This window comes from Oncorhynchus masou, chromosome 26, assembly GCF_036934945.1.
Source record: "Oncorhynchus masou masou isolate Uvic2021 chromosome 26, UVic_Omas_1.1, whole genome shotgun sequence".
NCBI lineage: Eukaryota > Metazoa > Chordata > Actinopteri > Salmoniformes > Salmonidae > Oncorhynchus > Oncorhynchus masou.
Genome location: NC_088237.1, coordinates 1,225,446 through 1,245,913, shown reverse-complemented (window position 1 = coordinate 1,245,913; position 20,468 = coordinate 1,225,446). Strand labels below are relative to the sequence as shown.

The window sequence follows — 20,468 nt, the reverse complement described above, 5'->3', positions numbered from 1 at the left end:
GCCAGAGCCAGAACACACTTGGGTGAAGAGCCATCGGCTTTGATACTCTGATTTGGTTAAAGACGATCCAATCGCTGAGGACTACCGCCCAAAGGATATCCAGCCAGTTTGACACAACTGTGGGAAGCATTGGAGTCAACATGGGCCAGCATCCCTGTGCAACGCTTTTGACACCTTGTAGAGTCCAGGCCCTGACGAATTGAGGCTGTTCTGTGGAGAAGGGGGGGGGCAACTCAATATTAGGAAGGAGTTCCTAATGTTTGGTATACTCAGTGTATAGTCAAACATATTCAGCTGTATATTTCTATAAAAAGTGGCTGTGTAAGACAGTCACTTGCAGGACCTCGCAGTTTTTGTTTGTGTGTGCGTGCATATCATGGCGCCGAAGAACATGGCTGACGTTTTACATTCTCCCAACCAATTGTGATTTATTTATTTTTTTGTGGCTTTTTGTGTTACTTATTTTTTTTACTTATTGTGTGCTTAATGTTGCTACTACCGTCTCTTATGACCGAAAATAACTTCTGGACATCAGAAAAGCGATTACTCACCACGGACTGGAAGAAACTTTTTCCTTCAACGAGTCCGACGAGAAGGATATCCTGCTTTCACTGGAACAGGCCCAGATCCACGCCTTTTGCGTGAAGAAAATACGCTGGGAAAAGGGGACGCAGATCGGGGATCCTTCTGAGAAGCCGGAGGCGAGCGAGTAAACTCCCAATTCCTTCCATTCTCCTTGCTAACATGCAATCGTTAGTAAAGAAAAGAAAATTGATGGCCTATTATTAAGATTATCCTACCAAAGGGACATTAAAAACTGTAACATCCTATGTTTCACTGAGACGTGGCTGAATGAAGAAACAGACAATATAGAGCTGGCAGGATTTTCTATGCACCGGCAGAACAGAGACGCTACCTCTGGTAAGATGAGGGGTGGGGGTGTGTGTCTTTTTGTCAATAACAGCTGGTGCCCGATGTCTAATATTTAAGAAGTCTCGAGGTATTGCTCGCCTGATGAAGAGTACCTTATGATAAGTTGTAGACCACACCATCTACCAAGAGTTCTCATTTGTATTATTCGTAACCGTCTTTACCACCACAAAGCAAAGCTGGCACTAAGACCTCTCAACCGAACCTGTAAGGCCATAAGAAAAGAAGAAAATGCTCACCCAGAAGTGGCACTCCTAGTGGCCGGGGACTTTAATGCAGAAACACTTATATCAGTTTTACCAAATTTTTACCAGCATGTCACATGTGCAACCAGGGGGAAAAAAACTCAAAGGCTACATTTACTCCACACACACAGATGCATACAAAGCTCTCCCCCACCCTCCATTGGGCAAATCTGACCACCGTTCTATCCTCCTGATTCCTGCTTATGAGCAAAAACTAAAGTAGGAAGTACCAGTGACTCGCTCAATACGGAACTGGTTAGATGACGCGGATGCTACACTACAGAACTGTTATGCTCGCACAGACTGGAAAATCTTCCGGGATTCATCCAATGGCATTGAGGAATACACCACCTCAGTCATTGGATTCATCAATAAGTGCATTGACGATGTCGTCCCCACAGTGACTGTACGTACATATCCCAACCAGAAGCCATAGATTACAGGAAACAACTGCATTGAGATAAAGGCTAGGCCTGCCACTTTCAAGGAAAGGAAAACCTATTCCACCTCAGGAGACTGAAAATATTTGACATGGGCCCCCAGATCATCAAAAGGTTCTACAGCTGCACCATCCTGACCGGTTGCATTACCGCCTCGTATGGCAACTACTCGGCATCTGACCGTAAGGCGCTACAGAGGGTAGTGTAGACGGCACAGTACATCACTGGGGCCTAGCTTCCTGCTATCCTGGAGGCGTTGTCAGAGGAATGCCCATAAAATAGTCAGAGGCTCCAGTCATCCAAGTTATAGACTGTTTTCTCTGCTACAGCATGGCAAGCGGTACCGGATAGCCAAGTCTAGGACCAAAATGCTCCTTAACAGCTTCTTACCCCCAAGCCATATAATTCATAAAAATCGGCAACAGACAATTGACCCCCCCGCTACCTTTCCCCCTCTTGTTCACTGCTGCTACTCGCTGTTCGTTTGTTACCAATGCATAGTCACTTCACCCCCACCTACATGTACAGAATACCTCAGCTAGCCTGTACCCCTGCACTCTGACTCGGTACCGGTGCCCCCTGTATAAAGCCTCGTTATTCTTATTGTGTTACTTTTTATTATTAGTTCTAATTTTAGCCTACTTAAATATTTTCTTCTTCTTGAACTGCACTGTTGGTTAAGGGCTTGTAAGTAAGCATTTCACGGTAAAGTCTACACTTGTTGTATTCGGCGCATGTGGCAAATAAAGTTAGATTTGTATGAGTAAGGAGGCTGTGGCTGTTGTAGCTTGGCAGTTTTGGAGTCTTGGGACCAAGCTCCCCCACCCTTGCCACACACACCCCACCTAGTCTACTCCATGATTTAAGCATACTGTGTCTCTGTGATGGCTGTGTCTCTCTGACCCTGAGTCACGTCTCAATCAGCCTCCCATTCCTCTGCTCTGCTCCATGTCCACACTCTCCACAACCACATCATGCTCCGTCTCTGTCTCTCTCTATTCTCTCTCCTGCTCAAATAAAATAAAATAATTTGTCACATGCACCAAATACAACGGGAAATGCTTACTTACTGCATCATTGGCTAAGGGTTTGTAACAAAAAAAAAAGTTTATTTTTTTTAAACACTGAAATAACAGTAACGAGGCTATATTACAGGGGGTACCGGTACTGAGTCAATGTGTGGGGGTGTACAGGTTAGTTGAGTTAATTGAGGTAATTTGAACATGTAGGTAGAGGTAAAGTGACTATGCATAGATAATAAACAGTGAGTAGCAACAGTGTAAAAACAAAGGGGGGGTTCAATGCAAATAGTCTGCTGCTGATTATGAGTCTGCACACACACAGTGGCCATCACCCAAACTCTGTTTCCTCATGCCACTCTCCTCTCAAATCTGGCAATCGTTTTTTTAGAAGTGGCGTAAAGCCATGGCTTTTTGTTCTTGCCGCCTGCCTGGTGTTTGATCTGACTTTCAACTCACCTTAGGTAGTAAGAAAAAAGTCAAATTTAGATGGGTGAACATACCATTATGAGCCTCGTTTATGTTGTTGGTGTGTGCTGACTAATATGGCTAACACACTGGACACAGGGTTAATGAGTTACAGTCCAGTACTATGATGGTGGGATGGTAGGTGTTTGTGGGACATTGCTGTTGAGTAGCATGAATATTTAAATCAATCTGGAGAGAGGCTGTGTGTCTGTGAGCAGCATGGTCCCCCTTCGCCTCCAGTCTGCTGTTTGGAGTGGATGCAGTCATGAGCCCTTGTTTTTCCTCTCTGTGTGAGACTACCTCAGGCCACTACTGATTACCTCACATGCCCTTCAACTCAGAATCAGAGAAGGTTTGATTTGAAACCAAATTTGTGTTTTCATCTCCAAAATCAATTTTTTGAGCAGTGCATAGGGCAGTACCATTAGGCTTCACACAGTTTGTTTTAGAATAGCCATTGTATAGGTACTTAGTAAAGCTGGTGATAGGGACAAAAATCCATATTGTGATAAATTGTCTGAATTGATGCGTTTAAAAGAGCGATAAGTTCATAGCATTAATGTGCTCCACTGTTTTCTAACATGATCCTTTAAACTACTACTAGTAGTTTGATGATTGTAGCCATCAATTGTCCAATAAACAATCACCCATATTAGCAAACTTATTTCATTTCAAAATTCACATTTTTCTATATATGCTACTTATCGTAATGGATGATACCGTGTGTCTCATGTGTCTGCTATTTCTAACTAAAACCAGACTCTTTGAGGACTGTCCTTCCAAAGGTTCCTTAGGTTGTCCTTCCTCCTGCTGTAAACTAACGACTTCTTTGGTTACTCTGCTCTAAATTGACTACCTCTTAGCGTTAAAGTAAATACTTTGTTAGTTACTCTAAAGAAATTACTTCCTTGGGTTACTTCTGTAAAGACTTCCTTAGCTACTCCGCTCTTAAGTTAAGACTCCCTTGGTTACTCTTAAATACGTTGTTATGTTACTGCTGTAAAGTAAAGACTTCCAGAGGTCCCACTGCTGTACAGTAACAAGGGTTTCCCTGTCTGGCTTGACTTAAACAGCGTTTTTTCTTTTCAGACACCCCCTCCAGTCCTGCTCCTCCACAGTCTGACAGACAATGAGGGAGACTGGAGCATCCTTCCTCTGCTGCCTTAGTAAGTGCTTGGGCCTGTCAGCTTTCAAAAGAGCAGCAACATCCACAAAGACTTCCATCTTGTGATTCCATACAGTACAGTTAGGGACATAACGATTCACCGGTAGGCATTGGTCCCCGGTTCAAATGTTTAAGATATGAGTGCATGGCCTGTGGGATCCCAAACTGATCCAAATGTAGCATCTATCAGTCAGAAAATCTATTCAAACTTTACTAATCGGCTGCTCTTTTTTTTTTTGCTCAAATGACTTTATTTTTACCTTCTGAAAATACCGCTCATATTTTGTGACAACTCTGTCCTCTCCTTCAGTGTCAAACTAAGAATGTAATTATGTTGACAGTCATTGATCTGCAAGTCATTTTGCATGCCGAATAACCCCAGGCAATATCAGTAGCCTATTTTAAATTGCACGCTGTGTGCAGCTTCGCGCGCTGACCATCGAGAGGTACGCCTATTCCTGATCTACTCGTCTCTTTCAGCATTCAAATCTTTGTCAAATGGCCTCTGCAATATGAGGCTTTGTTAGCAAATTACATTGGTTGTCATTTAACTATGACATTTTTATCAAATCCGTTGTTGAAAAGCGTATGGCTGTCTCCATCTGATAGGGTCAGGTAAAAAAAAGAGGGGGAAATAATTGCTAAATTTACTAACCATTTTTCGCAAATAACCTTGTAGCAATATTTGAAGTTCTATGAAAGTTTTGTTTACTTTGTGTAGCATGATATACTACAAGGTCTAAACACAATAGTTAATTAGTTTGAATGACTGTTTCTCCTATTGTATAACAGGATTACCTACCATATGATAGTTACCTATAGCTGTCACCTTATCCCCTGTTCAACTTTATGCTAGCCTGGGTGCCAGTCTGTTTTGGCTCTCTTGCTAACTCCTTATTGAATTTTCATGCCAAACAAAGACAACAATGATGGAGTAGGCAAGAGCACAAACAGATCTGGGACCAGGCTAGTCTTTTGCTACAAGATGAAAACAAATAGGTCATATCATGAATGTATCCACTGGTTCAATAGGTTGTGTAAAGGTCTGGCGACCATGACGATGTTTCTGCCTCCTTAGCCTCTCCTCGTTGTTTGGGAAGAACTCATCCTGGTTGGTGTTTCTGGAAGAGGAAACTCACGTCAAGGTGACCAAGCTGCTCCAGGCCCTCAAGAAGTTTGACAGGAGAAAAGTAAGTGACCCACAGATTTAGGATTGTAATAATTATATCTCCACTTAATGACCACTCTGTGTGTTGTCTCTCTCTCACTCTTTAGACGTGAAACCTTTGTTTAGAAAAATAAACTCCAGTACACTGGAATTCTTGTATGTGCCACAGAGTGTCTAATGGATCTCATACTAACATTTTGGCCCAAATGACCTTGGTACCTTAATCACAGTACATCACTTCTCCTTGGCCAGTGACTGAGCACTAGCCATTTGTCTCAGCTACTGTAATACAGTCAGTCGGCTGGACCGAGTCTTGGAAACTCAGACCCTAGCCAACAGCAGTTACAAACACAACATCAGCAGCTTTAGCCGCCCGGCTCACCGGAGGCCCATTGATAATAATGATGTTAGGATTTTTTTTAGCAGCAGCACAGATGCAGGGAGGGTTTTGTTTTGTGTCTTATTAAGGTGATATTAACTATTTTACTCCGAGCTCGTCTCCAGAGCTGCTCTCTCCCTGAGGTTCAGGATCCAGGTGTTGCCGGTTGATTAGCGACTTGTTTTAAACCAGAAACAGAAGTCCAATAGAACATGTTGTCCTCCACAGTGTTATTGAGTTAATATCATTTTTTTTTTTGAATAAGTAGATTGTGAGGATAAAACCAGATAACGACAGTTGATAGTGTTGCCTCATTTTCTTCAAAGTAACATCCTATTGACTGCAGCAAAGTGAATGCTTAAACTTTCTGGAGTTTGTTACCATCAATAATTTGTGTAGGTTTTGTAAGAGTTTCAAATTACTCTCCTACTGTCAAACATAAAATGTGTAATCTTGGGAATTCACAAATAGTTTTTTTTGCTAAGATTTATGGGTGAATGATTTGTGTTTTGATAAGCCTCGACAGTTGAAACAGGCTTTCAACCAAAGCATGGGAAAGAGACAAAAATCATCCAACGGTCATCCTGATTGGTACATCTCGACACCGTCCAATGAACACCATCAAACTAATTCCACCTCCCGGTGGTACACCAAACCTTAACAGAGAACCGAGGTCCAAGTTATTCTCACTCTGAAAAACGATGCATAATAATGAAGTGAACCTTCCATCTGCTAGCCGGGACAGCCTGGAACCTGTAAGGGATCCCAATTCCAAGTGGGAAATAGAATTCATTATTATCTCATCACACAAATCAAATGAAATTGGTGTTTGTCACATGCGACAAATAAAACAGGTGTGGACCTTACCTTGAAATGTTTACTGACAAGCCCTTAACCAACTATGCAGTTTTAAGAAAAAAATTACTAAATAAACTAAAGTAAAAAAAAAAATATTAAAAAATGAACACAATAAAATTAAAATAATGAGGCTATATACAGGCTATATACAGAGGGTGTCATTGTGCGGGGTACACACAGCGCTGAGCTCCGAGCACTGTATCAGGGATGAAGAGAGGATGTAGGTGGTCTTATGACTCATTTTGTATACACACTGTATGTGTGACTTCAATTTTGGGTGAATTTGATTCAGTATTAACGCAGGGACCATCTTTACCATGGTCAAATAAAGTCTGAAAATAGTTTTGGGTACTTTAAAAACAACTACTACTAATATAACTGGTAGACTCCCCTCAGATACTGTATGCTTCCGTTTATCAGATTAAAGGAAGTGTATACATTTGCCTGTCATGTCGAATTGGGAATAAAGCTTTTTTTATTACATTTATTTCTGCAACGTTTATAATACTTAATCTCAATGAATACAGCCCAGATGTGTGTCGCGTTAGCAGCTATGTCATCATGATGCTGATGATGTCACATCCATCCCTCAGGAGTGGTTCCTGGGTAAACCTCTCCATGACGAGGAGTCGACCATCATCCACCACTACGCCTTTGCAGAGAACCCCTCCATCTTTAAATACCCAGACTTCTCTGCTGCCTGGGCCCTTAGCATCCCCCTGCTTGACAGGTCAGGTCCTAATCGATATCGAACTTCCTTTAACTTTTGTCTCCATCTACCTTTCTTTATAGTTGCAATCTGTGATTTGTACATACAGTTTTCGACTTCTAAATTAACAATATAGCTATTTCTTCTTGGAAAATATAACTTATGAATGCATTCAACTGTTTTATCAAATCAGAACCCAAAATATAAGCTTGTTTTACTCCATTGTTTGTAAACAATGTCAATTGAAAACAAAATACGTCATAGCTTTAAAACATAGTTAGAACTATACGTGAGAGATTGATTACATTTCTTCATGCACATCTCTCAGCTGTTTACCAAAAAGTGGCGGTGGCCATTTTGTTGTTGTTTGAATTACAGATGGCAGCGTTGAACCCTAGTCTCCATCTACCATCCTTTAACCCTACCTTGGAATTTATTTCCTTGTCAATGCGTTTGAGCCAATCAGTGTGTTGTGACAAGGTAGGGGGGTATACAGAAGATAGTGCTATCTGGTAAAAGACCAAGTCCATATTATGCCAAGAACAGCTCAAATAAGCAAAGAGAAATGGCAGTCCATCATTACTTTAAGACATGAAGGTTAGTCAATCTAGAAAATGTAAAGAACTTTTAAAGTTTCTTCAAGTGCAGTCGCAAAAACCATCAAGGGCTATAATGAAACTGGCTCTCATGAGGGCCACCACAGGAATGGAAGACACAGTTAACTGCACCTCAGAAATTGCAGCCCAAATAAATACTTCACAGAGTTCAAGTAACAGACACATCTCAACATCACCTGTTCAGAGGAGACTGTGTGAATCAGGCCTTCATGGTCGAATTGCTGCAAAGACACCACTACTAAAGGACACCATAAGAAGAAGAGACTTGCTTGAGCCAAAAACACCAGCAATGGACATTAGACCGGTGGAAATTGGTCCTTTCGTCTGATGAGTCCAAATTGGAGATTTTTTGTTCCAACCGCAGTGTCTTTGTGAGATGCGGTTTGGCTAAACGGATGATCTCTGCATGTGTGGTTCCCACCGTGGAGGATGAGGTGTTATGGTGCGAGGGTGCTTTGCTGGTGACACGGTCAGTGATTTATTTAGAATTCAAGGCACACTTAACCAGCATGACTAACACAGCATTCTGCAGTGATATGCCATCCCGTCTGGTTTGGGCTTAGTGAAACTATCATTTGTTTTTCAACAGGACAATGACTTAACACACCTCCATGCTGTGTAATTGCTATTTTATCAAGAAGGAGAGTGATTGAGTGCCACATCAGATGACCTGGCCTCCACAACCAAATTGAGATATTTTGGTATGAGTTGGGCTGCAGAGTGAAGGAAAATCAGTCAATAAATGCTCAGCGTATGTGGGAACTCCTTTAAGACTGTTGGAAAAGCATTCCAGGTGAAGCTGGTTGAGAGAATGCCAAGCGTGTTCAAAGCTTTCATCAAGGCAAAGGGTGGCTATTTGCAGAATCTCAAATATAAAATATATTTTGATTTGTTTAACACTTTTTTGGTTATTACATGATTCCATATGTGTTATTTCATAGGTTTGATGTCTTCACTAATATTCAACAATGTAGAAAATAGTAAAAAAAAAAAAAAAAAAAAAAAAACTTCAAATAGTAGGTGTTGTAATATATATTTTTTTACATGAATCACATTTTTATTTGGCGTACCCCCGACGGCATTGCGGGGGTATAGTTTAGGAATACCTGACCTATAGTATTCACTGCTAACATAGATCATGTTTCTTCCCTAGTGGTCTTTAGAAACCTGAATAGCAACCACATATGTTCTCTGCTGGACAATATATTTTTTTTTCCTTATATATCATCCATCATTGTTACATTCCTAGTGGTCTAGGGAAAAGAATCATATTTTATTCAATTCTAACTGCACATTCTAATAGACAGTGATTTGATGTTCCAGGCTCGCAAACAAAGTGAGAGATGATCCACTCAAGTCTGACTTCACTATCGATCTGAAGCATGAGGTAAGATTTATATACGTTATGAGTTCAAATCAAATGTTATTGGTCACGTACCCATATTTAGCAGATGTTATTGCGGGTGTCGTGAAATGCTTGGTTCTAATGAAAATGCTTTTAATTAAAGAGTAATTTAAATGATTAGTTTAATATTTTGGCTACAGTTTATGATGGCATGGAGTAAAGCAGATGTTGTTATCGGATCATAATGTTTGACACTAACCACGTTTCTATCCACAGTTTTATATGCACTTAAAGTCGTACCGTATAAAACAAATCATGACAGCTCTGATGGAAACAGGACTTTTCGGTACAATTTGATAAATACAGACAAATAATTATTTAATTCAACATGGTAGGATCTTTTTGTGTCTAAGATTAATTATGTGTGCAATGGTGGTGGAAACGCCTTTATGCGCAAATATTGATATAATAGAATATTGAGATAAACTTGAAGTCACGCAATGATATGGTGTGCGGTCCTCCCACTACGAATCAGGAAACCATTCAGTCTATTAGGCTACAGATGAAATAAGTTATGATGAACTTCACAGGGTGGTGAAAGCGCACAGTGATCTTGATGCTCTTGACAAAAAATATTGAGGGTCTTATTCTGGTGACATGATGCTTGACTGGTATTTGACAAATACAAATATCCTTGCTCTTATCCATAATAATGTCATCATGTAGACTAGCCTTCCAGCACTGTATCTGAGAGCTGTTGGCTAGAGTGCAGATGCCAAGACCAGAGTATGCACATTTACTATTTAATGGAACAGTTTTTGTGACAAAACTATCGGTACAGTTGAACATGCGATGGAAACACATTGAACTTTAGATTTGTATTCGGTACATGAAAATTTAAGTGGTAAAAGTATAAACGCAGCATGCAACAATTTCAAAGATTTTACTTAGTAGCAGTTCCTAAAAGGAGATCAGTCAATTGTAATAAATTAATGAGGCCCTTATCTATGGATTTCACATGACTGGGAATACAGATATGCATCTGTTCGTCACATATACCTTTAAAAAAAGGTACGGACGTGGATCAGAAAAGCAGTCAGTATCTGGTGTGACCACCATTTCCCACATGCAGCGAGACACATTTCCTTCGCATAGTTGATCAGGCTGTTGTTTGTGGCCTGTTGTCACGTAGCTAGGAGTGGTGGGTGCGGAGTCGGGCGCAGAGAGCAGAGGTTTAGGTTAAAACCTAATTTATTCCGGTAAGTAAGGTCACGCCAAAAACAACAGGTGAAAATGATGACCGTCCCAAACAGGACACCAAACATTCAGAAAAATAACAAAACACAACCATCCACAAACAGAACAGAGAACAAGCCCGCACAAACGTAGGCGGGCATAGAACGCTTAAATAACCCCGAAACAAACCCCAAACAAGAAACCGGTGAACAATAACCAACAGCAGCTAGTAGACCGGTGACGACGAGCGCCTCCCGAACAGGAAGAAGAGCCACCTTCGGTGGAAGTCGTGACACCTGTGGAATGTTGTTCCACTCCTCATCAATGGCTGTGCAAATGGCTGTGCAATGGCTGTTGCTAGATATTTGCAGGAGCTGGAACACGCTGCTGTACACGTCGATCCAGAGCATCCCAAACATGCTCAATGGGTGACATATCTGTGGAGTATGCAGGCCATGGAAGAACTGGGACATTGTCAGCTTCCAGGAATTGTGTACAGATCCTTGTGACTTGGAGCTGTGCGTTATCATGCGGAAACTTGAGGGGATGACGGCAGATGAATGGCACAATTGGCCTCAGGATCTTGTCACGGTATCTCTGTGTATTCAAATTGCCATTCTCTGACAACATCTCTGGTGGACATTCCTGCCGTCAGCATACCAATTGCATCCTCCCTCAAAACTTGAGACATTTGTGTTGTGTGATAAAACTGCACATTTTTGAGTGGCCTTTTTTTGTCCCCAGCACAAGATGCACCTGTGTAATGACCATGCTGTTTAATCAGCTTCTTGAAATGCCACACCTGTCAGGTGGATGAATTATTTTGGCAAAGGAGAAATGCTCACTGACAGGGATATAAACAAATGTGTGTGCAACATTTGAAAGAAATAAGCTTTTGTGCGTATGGAAGGTTTCTGGGATCTTTTATTTCAGCTCAGGAAACATGGGACCAACAATTTACATGTTGCATTTATATTTTTGTTCAGTGTACATTGTGTGCACACTATATCATCACGCCATGGTTTTTGCCTGCGACAAGTCCATTTGGTGGAAACACACCACTGGTGTGTTTCTTTATGCGAATTCTAGAATGTTCTCGTGAAAATCTGTCGCCAATTGGATGAATATCGAGTTTATGACACTGCACATTCTTCAACTTGTATTATCCTTCTCTGCTGTCCCCTGTCCTTTCCTGCTGTTGTTGACAGGAGATTCTATACACGAACATTGTCTTAAGGCTAGTAGATGCTATAATTTAAATATAACCTGGTGTCACAAACTCATTACATCCGACAATAGCCCATTAGAAGCAGTTTCCAGCTACCTCCTCCTTAAGCCCATCTGGCTGTGACATTGTTTTCTGAGGGACATTCTGGTCTTGTAACTTAAACCTTCTTTTTTTTTTCTTTTTTTTAGCCTCATCTCAGAGCATCTTCCGTCCTTCATTCAGGGGATAAATAGAATAGCACTCACTGTATGACTTTCTCTCTCCCTCCCACTCTCTCTCCTTCTCTCAGCTGGGTTTTTCTTCCAACTGTCTGGACTCACATTGCCTGTCACATTTCTCTGCCTCATGGAGACAGCCTCCGATATGAAAGACAGGGAATAACACTTTACAATAAGGATATATTAACATTAGTTAATGCATTAGTTAAGCAGAATAAATCATTAATTAATATATCTTCGAAGCATTAATTATTTGTATGTATGTTTACTAAGCCATCAAAATGCATGAATAAATGATTTATAAAGCTGATATTTCATGTTAGTTAATATATAACCTTAAGTCCCAGCATCTAAACTATTCATTTATAAAATGGTCTGTTGGGACAGTTTCATGTTAGTAAAGGCTTAATTAATATTAACAGTATGTTAGTTTTTTTTATTCATACATTATTTGTTGTTATGCTAGTTCATGTTATTGAGAGCTATTATCTTTATTCTTGTTTAAAAATAGCTTTTGTGTGCTATATGTATAATTTCTTAATTTTAATTAGCTACGTTTCTTTGAGACTTATTGTAAAGTTGGTACAAATCGCACATTTACCATTGACTAAATAATCTGCCATGAAAACTTGTTAAGCATTAGTGAACTAATGTTAGCGGAAACTAACACACTTTTCTACATCGTACAATTTACCTTATTTTTGCGCCCAAAAAACGTAATACTTTTAGGTCAACTGTAATATGAATACCATGGTAAAGCACAATTTCTCCCCTTTTCAGCAAAATCAATGACGACACCTTCATGCTGCCCGTCTCTGCATGATTGAAGGAGGCAATGAGCTCCGTCGGGTCTTTTTAAAAATGGGGAAGTGAGGAAAAGCTTCTTTTTTTTACCCGATCTGTCCAATTTATCACCTCTAAAATGTAAATAAAACACTATAAAGAATTTATATAATGTGTCATTACATACCTATTTGAAGGTTTGTCGAATTTGAATCAACTTTAGCGCCGCCCTAAAAATCTATCTTCAGAAGTAAACAGCAGCTTTGAGAGTTATGATGCCGCAAACATGAATGCATTCAGTTGTACAATTGACTAGGTATCCCCCTTACCCTGTCCCTTTCTTGTTCTTAAACTGCGAGAGAAGCGCTACACCTGGTGGAAAGAGGCTGTCTGACACAGAATGAGTTGCATCATGTGTGCAGTACATTACGTCACAATTTAACGTACAGTGTCAGAGGGGTCAGTTCTTTTCAACTTTTCAGCAATACTATCGGGCTATTACCATGTCAATTAACGCTTGTATAGAAACGTAGTTGTGATACCAACACAGTCGCTACAGTGGGGTTAGTCACCATTACTCCATGATAAGAAAACAATTCAGAGTATGTAATTTATCTTTAATTTCAAAAACAGAATTAGCATCAAGCTTAGCTAACTGTAGCTTTCTTGAAAGGCTAGCCTTCTTAAACAGTGGCGAGCTAACAGCAGATAGGTCCTAAAAAAATTTCAGAACCGCCATTGACAAGAGACATTACTGTGCAGCCCTATTCATCGACCTGGCCAAGGCTTTCGACTCTGTCAATCACCACATTCTTATTAGCAGACTCAACTGCCTCTCATTTGAGAAACCAAGGCTGGTTTACCAACTACTTCTCTGATAGAGTTCAGTGTGTGAAATTGGAGGGTCTGTTGTCCCGATCTCTGGCAGTCTCTATGGGGGTACCACAGGGTGCAATTCTTGAGCCTTTTCTCTGTATACATCAATGATGTCGCTCTTGCTGCTGGTGATTCTCTGATCCACCTCTACGCAGACGACACCATTCTGTATACATTTGGCCCTGTGTTAACTAACCTCCAGACGAGCTTCAATGCCATACAACTCTCCTTCCATGGCCTCCACCTGCTCTTAAATGCAAGTAAAACAAAATGCATGCTCTTCAACCGATCACTGCCCGCACCTGCCCACCCGTCCAGCATCACTACTCTGACTTAGAATATGTGGACAACTACAAATACCTAGGTGTCTGGTTAGACTGTAAACTCTCCTTCCAGACTCACATTAAGCATCTCCAATCCAAAATTAAATCAAGAATCGGCTTCCTATTTCTCAACAAAGCATCCTTCACTCATGCTGCCAAACATACCCTAGTAAAACTGACCATCGTACCGATCCTCGACTTTGGCCATGTCATTTACAAAATAGCCTCCAACACCCTACTCAACAAATTGGATGCAGTCTATCACATTGCCATCTGTTTTGTCACCAAAGCCCCATATACTACCCACCACTGCGACCTGTATGTTCTCGTTGGCTGGCCTTCGCTTCACTCTCGTCGCCAAACCCACTGGCTCCAGGTCATCTACAAGTCTCTGCTAGGTAAAGCCCCGCCTTATCTCAGCTCACTGGTTACCATAGCAGTACCCACTCATAGCACGCGCTCTAGCAGGTATATCTCCAAAGCCAATTCATACTTTGGCCGCCTTTCCTTTACAGTTCTCTGCTGCCAATGACTGAAACAAACTGCAAAAATCACTGAAGCTGGAGACTCATATCTCCCTCACTAGCTTTAAGCACCAGCTGTCAGAGCAGCACACAAATCACTGCACCTGTACATAGCCAATCTGTAAACAGCCCCATACTGTATTTATTTATTTATCTTGCTCCTTTGCACTCCAGTATCTCTACTTGCACAGTCATCTTCTGCACATCTACCATTCCAGTGTTTAATTGCTATATTGTAATTCCTTCGCCACCATGGCCTATTTATTACCTTAACTCCCTTATCTTACCTCATTTGCACTCACTGTATATAGACTTTTTGTTTTCTTTTTAGCTTAGAACATAACAATGTAACTGAGGGAGAAAGGGTAATGTATAATATTTACATTATGTCAGGATATGTTATTGTTAGGCATCAGGGATCCTCTGGGAGGAGAAGAGACACAGTCTGGTATCAATAACCATTACAGCCTTGACTTGGGGAGGAGTGAGCGCTTTAGGGGAGAGGTCAGGTTAGATGAAGTGAGGAAGAACAGATATCACTAAGGTTCTGTCTAGCAACAGATGCATTGGCTGTTTAGTTGTGGAGGAGGAGACTCAGCCTAGGAGAAAGGGTGAAATATCAGTGCCTGTGTGAAATGTTTTTTTTGTCTGAATTACAGTTGTAATGAACCTTTGGGAAGAATTAAACTTGGTTAAGCTTCTCTAGTGTCCGTGCGTTATTTACTCAAAATTGGAACCTAACAGAAGGAAGCAGTGGCAAACTGCAAAGCAATCACAAGCCTACTATTCAGTGGCATGGCTGTGTGGTCTCAAATCTGGGATTAAGGGGCTCTTTTCCAAGTTTAAAATGATAAACATTCAACATTGGCCATGCTGTCAATGAAGCAGGATTTGTGCTGCGCTCAAAACAACGGTTAGCTCAGAACTGCGAAAACTTTACTTCAGTGAGTTCAAGACAACTGGGAAGTTGGGAATAAATATGCTCCGAATGAAAATACGTTTTGAACGGTCATCCAACTCGGAATTGTAAACCTGAAGATCAATGACAACGTCATGATTCAACGTTTTTTTTCCGGGTTCCCAGTTGCTTTGAAAGCACCATAAATCCAGAAAATGCCAGACTTGGTTGACAAAATCAAGGTTGTTGGTTGTTGACTTTCTTAACCTCTAGCGTCGAGCAATCCCGTATCCGGGAGCGTAATCATAGCCTCAAGCTCATTAGCATAACGCAACGTTAACTATTCATGAAAATCGCAAATGAAATAAATATAATGGCTCACAAGCTTAGCCTTTTGTTAACAACACTGTCATCTCAGATTTTCAAAATATGCTTTTCAACCATAGCTACACAAGCATTTGTGTAAGAGTATTGATAGCTAGCATAGCATTAAGCCTAGCATTCAGCAGGCAACATTTTCACAAAAACAAGAAAAGCATTCAAATAAAATCATTTACCTTTGAAGAACTTCGGATGTTTTCAATGAGGAGACTCTCAGTTAGATAGCAAATGTTCAGTTTTTCCAAATAGATTATTTGTGTAGGAGAAATCGCTCCGTTTTGTTCATCACGTATGGCTAAGAAAAAAAAACTAAAATTCAGTCATTACAACGCCAAACTTTTTTCTTTTTGCTCAATGGGTCTTTCTTCTTTTTTCTTTTCTCATTCCTGGCGCATTCACAGCCATATAAGGAGACATTGGAACACAGCGCATTCAAACTCTGGGACATTTCCTGTATGAAATTTCATCTTGGTTTCTTGGTTTCGCCTGTAGCATTAGTTCTGGGGCACTCACAGACAATATCTTTGCCGTCAGAGTTTTCTTTCCAAAGCTGTCAATTAAATGCATAGTCGAGCATCTTTTCGTGACAAAATATCTTGTTTAAAACGGGAACGTTATTTTTATCCAAAAATTAAGAGCGCCCCCTATATCGAAGAAGATAAATCAGGCAATGAGGACATGAAAACAACTGAAAAACCAAATATACCACCTACCACTATTTGGTTTTGAAGTAGTTTAAAACCACTGGAACAGTGGTACACTTGCCTGGTAGAGAACACATCTGGTCCCCACGCACAGTGAAGAAGATTTGGGGGGGGGGGTGCAAAGTCCAAGGGCCATAGTTGGAGAATTACAGAACTTCCTCACATCTAGGGGGCACCAAGTCTCCAAATCCTCAATTAGATACCCCCTCCATGACAATAGGCTATTTGGAGGGGTTGCCATAAGAAGGCCTTTATTGAGAGCACCACCTAGAGTTTGCTAAACGTCATTAGCACTTGAATTGGAACCAGGTGTTATGGTCAGATAAGATGAAAATAGAGCTCTTTTGCCACGCACACCAGTGGTGGGTTTGGCCTCGACAGAAGGATGCATATGCGGAAAATAACCGAATACATACTGTAAAATATGGTGGTTGATCTTTGATGTTATTGGGGCTGTTTTGCTTCCACTTGTCCTGGGGCCCTTTTTTTAAGGTTAATGAACTCATGAACTCTAGTAGTAGTAGAACATTTTAGCCAAAAACCTGGTTGCCTCTGTCAGGAGGCTGAAACTTGGCCACAAATGAAACTTCCATTAAGACAATGACCCCAAGCACACATCAAAATCCACAAAGAAATGGTTAATTGACCACAAAATCTAGATTTTTGGACAGTCTCTGGACTTGAACACCATTAAAAACCTGTGGTTTGAATTGCGGAGGGCAGTCCATAAACGCAGACCGAAGGATATCAAGGATCAGGAAGGTTTCTGTATCGAGCAGTAGTGTGTTCTTACAATCTCATAAAACATTATAGAATAAGGCTGAGTGCCATTATCCTCACAACCAATAATTTTGACATCTTTTTAAAAATATATATTTCTTGTTAAACAAAATATTTTTTAAAATATTAATTTTGTTGTATTAGTATTTTATACAGTCATTTCCAATGTGACCCTAAAGCCTTCTGCATGCTTCGGTATGTCTGGCGTCTCACATACTACCTTTGCTTGAAAAACAAGAAAAAGCTGCAATAGTACCGTTTGTCCACCTTGAGACGCCATAGCCACTTCCTCATAATAGTCAGAATTAATCTAAGATAACTCAAGAAATCTGTCAGAATTTTTACATTTTGTCGAGGAGATCTTAGTTGCGCAATTTTACATTTAGACGTTTGGTGGAGTATTTTTCAAGTGATTTTTTTTTAGCATGAATCATTTGTCTCTCGTTGAATGACAACAAACACATCATTGAAGAATCCCAACTGTTGACCAATCACCGATGAAGGGGCGTCGACTTCAGCTACCGACTTTGGCTTGCTTCTCGAAGAAAATGTGTTTGCATGAGCAGCTGAAAAAAAACAGTAACCGTATCTTCCCATGTTGTTGCAGGTAGCTCTGTATATCTGGGAGAATGGCCACGGGCCTCGTCTGACGGCAGTCCCAGAGCTGTGTACTGAGCCAGAACACTCTCCCACTGCCCAACACTGTGCTACCACGCTCAGGAGACCTGCTCCCCTGTGTGTAGGTACCAAGTTGTGCATACTGTACATCACAGGTCTATTCTTCACCATAGATCTAGGTCGAAATAATAGTACTTTTTTGTTTCAGCTTACTTACTTGGTGCACTTGATTGGGGTTTAAATGGAATGGAATTGCACAAATGGCATAGTCCCAAAAGTGCCAACCCCACCCACTAAATCCAAGTATTTTGGGGGGAAATTATACATGCTTTAGACCCAAGTCTGCTCCACCCCCCAGGAACAATGATTGTGTCAGTCTTCATGCATGCAAACTATCAGAAGGTTGGAGAGGAATTTCAGGATGACTTTTATTGCACAAATCTTTTTTCTCCCTCAAGTGATATTTTAAAGAACCGTCAAATCCTCTTCAAGTACTTTACATTTCTGGGTGAGACACTCTTCAGCAGGCTACAGCCTCTATACTGGAATTCCGTCACATCGGCGGGCACCTGCAGCCCTCGAGCCGTGTTGGTGTCATACCTTTTCTCCAGCCCCACAGCAGTACACCTGATGAATCCAATTGTGGGCTGAAATAAAAAGTAGTTATTAGTTCATTTGAATCAGGTGTGGAGTGTTGAGCTGAGAAATGTGATGCCAGCAACATGGCCAATGAGGACCGCCGCTGCCCACCCAACACAAACCACTGTGTTGAGCTGAGAAATGTGATGCCAGCAACATGGCCAATGAGGACCGCCGCTGCCCACCCAACACAAACCACTGTGTTGAGCTGAGAAATGTGATGCCAGCACCATGGCCAATGAGGACCGCCGCTGCCCACCCAACACAAACCACTGTGTTGAGCTGAGAAATGTGATGCCAGCAACATGGCCAATGAGGACCGCCGCTGCCCACCCAACACAAACCACTGTGTTGAGCTGAGAAATGTGATGCCAACATGGCCATTGAGGACCGCCGCTGCCCACCCAACACAAACCACTGTGTTGAGCTGAGAAATGTGATGCCAACATGGCCATTGAGGACCGCCGCTGCCCACCCAACACAAGCCACTATGTTGAGCTGAGAAATGTGATGCCAGCAACATGGCCAATGAGGACCGCTGCTGCCCACCCAACACAAACCACTGTGTTGAGCTGAGAAATGTGATGCCAACATGGCCATTGAGGACCGCCGCTGCCCACCCAACACAAGCCACTGTGTTGAGCTGAGAAATGTGATGCCAGCAACATGGCCATTGAGGACCGCCGCTGCCCACCCAACACAAACCACTGTGTTGAGCTGAGAAATGTGATGCCAACATGGCCATTGAGGACCGCCGCTGCCCACCCAACACAAGCCACTGTGTTGAGCTGAGAAATGTGATGCCAACATGGCCATTGAGGACCGCCGCTGCCCACCCAACACAAACCACTGTGTTGAGCTGAGAAATGTGATGCCAACATGGCCATTGAGGACCGCCGCTGCCCACCCAACACAAACCACTGTGTTGAGCTGAGAAATGTGATGCCAACATGGCCATTGAGGACCGCCGCTGCCCACCCAACACAAACCACTGTGTTGAGCTGAGAAATGTGATGCCAACATGGCCATTGAGTACCGCCGCTGCCCACCCAACACAAACCACTGTGTTGAGCTGAGAAATGTGATGCCAACATGGCCATTGAGGACCGCCGCTGCCCACCCAACACAAGCCACTGTGTTGAGCTGAGAAATGTGATGCCAACATGGCCATTGAGGACCGCCGCTGCCCACCCAACACAAGCCACTGTGTTGAGCTCTGGCCTATTAGTTTGCGCGCAGATGCGCTTAATATATTCCCCTCTGTTCTTGATGCCTTTCAGTGTGTCTGCCTTATACCCCTGGAAGTGTTGCCTTTCTTCAGCCTGGTTTGAATATTCCATAAAGTGCTCAGAGAGAACAAGGTGCCCTCTCTCCTTTTACTCTTTCTCCTCTCTCATTCCCCTTAGGGAGAGAGATCCAGGGCTATCCTCGCTCTCTCCTTTTAGTCTTTCTTCTACCCTTCCTCCCTCCTACCATTCCTCTCTAACTTTAATACATTTAAATGACATTTTAGTCATTTAGCAGACACTCTTAACCAGAGTGAGTGCTCAAAAAAAAAGTGATCAATTTTCATTTGGAAGAGTCAGCTTTTTAAACCAACATGGCTCAGTTTAAATTATTTTTACATTGTAGTAAAGCAAAATCTCATTTGATATGTGTTTTGACATAAAATTACTAAATTATGTAGCAATTCATGTTTTTTTCCCATTAAAATGCGATTTGATTGAAGTTAATTCCAGAGTGCATACATTTTCGTACTCCCTCCAAACCCTTTCTCCCCCTCTTATTTATCTATGACTATGCTGGCTCTCTCCTTTTAGTCCCCCTCCGACCCTTCTTCCCTCCTACCCTTTCTCCCCCCCTGATCTATGACTATGCTGGCTTTCTCCTTTTAGTCTCCTTACTACCCTTCCTTCC

General features: G+C 41.6%; 1 protein-coding gene across 2 annotated transcripts in view; it reads left to right on the top strand.

Annotated features, from left to right (window-relative positions):
- Positions 1 to 20,468, top strand: part of LOC135514621 (beta-1,3-glucosyltransferase-like) — a 110,623-nt gene that overhangs the window by 65,730 nt on the left and 24,425 nt on the right. For both annotated transcript variants that reach the window (XM_064938052.1, XM_064938053.1), the window contains exons 5-9: positions 4,192 to 4,268; positions 5,346 to 5,457; positions 7,266 to 7,402; positions 9,322 to 9,385; positions 17,902 to 18,033. In XM_064938052.1, the coding sequence (XP_064794124.1) occupies positions 4,192 to 4,268; positions 5,346 to 5,457; positions 7,266 to 7,402; positions 9,322 to 9,385; positions 17,902 to 18,033 (522 nt within the window). The remainder of the gene's footprint in view (positions 1 to 4,191; positions 4,269 to 5,345; positions 5,458 to 7,265; positions 7,403 to 9,321; positions 9,386 to 17,901; positions 18,034 to 20,468) is intronic.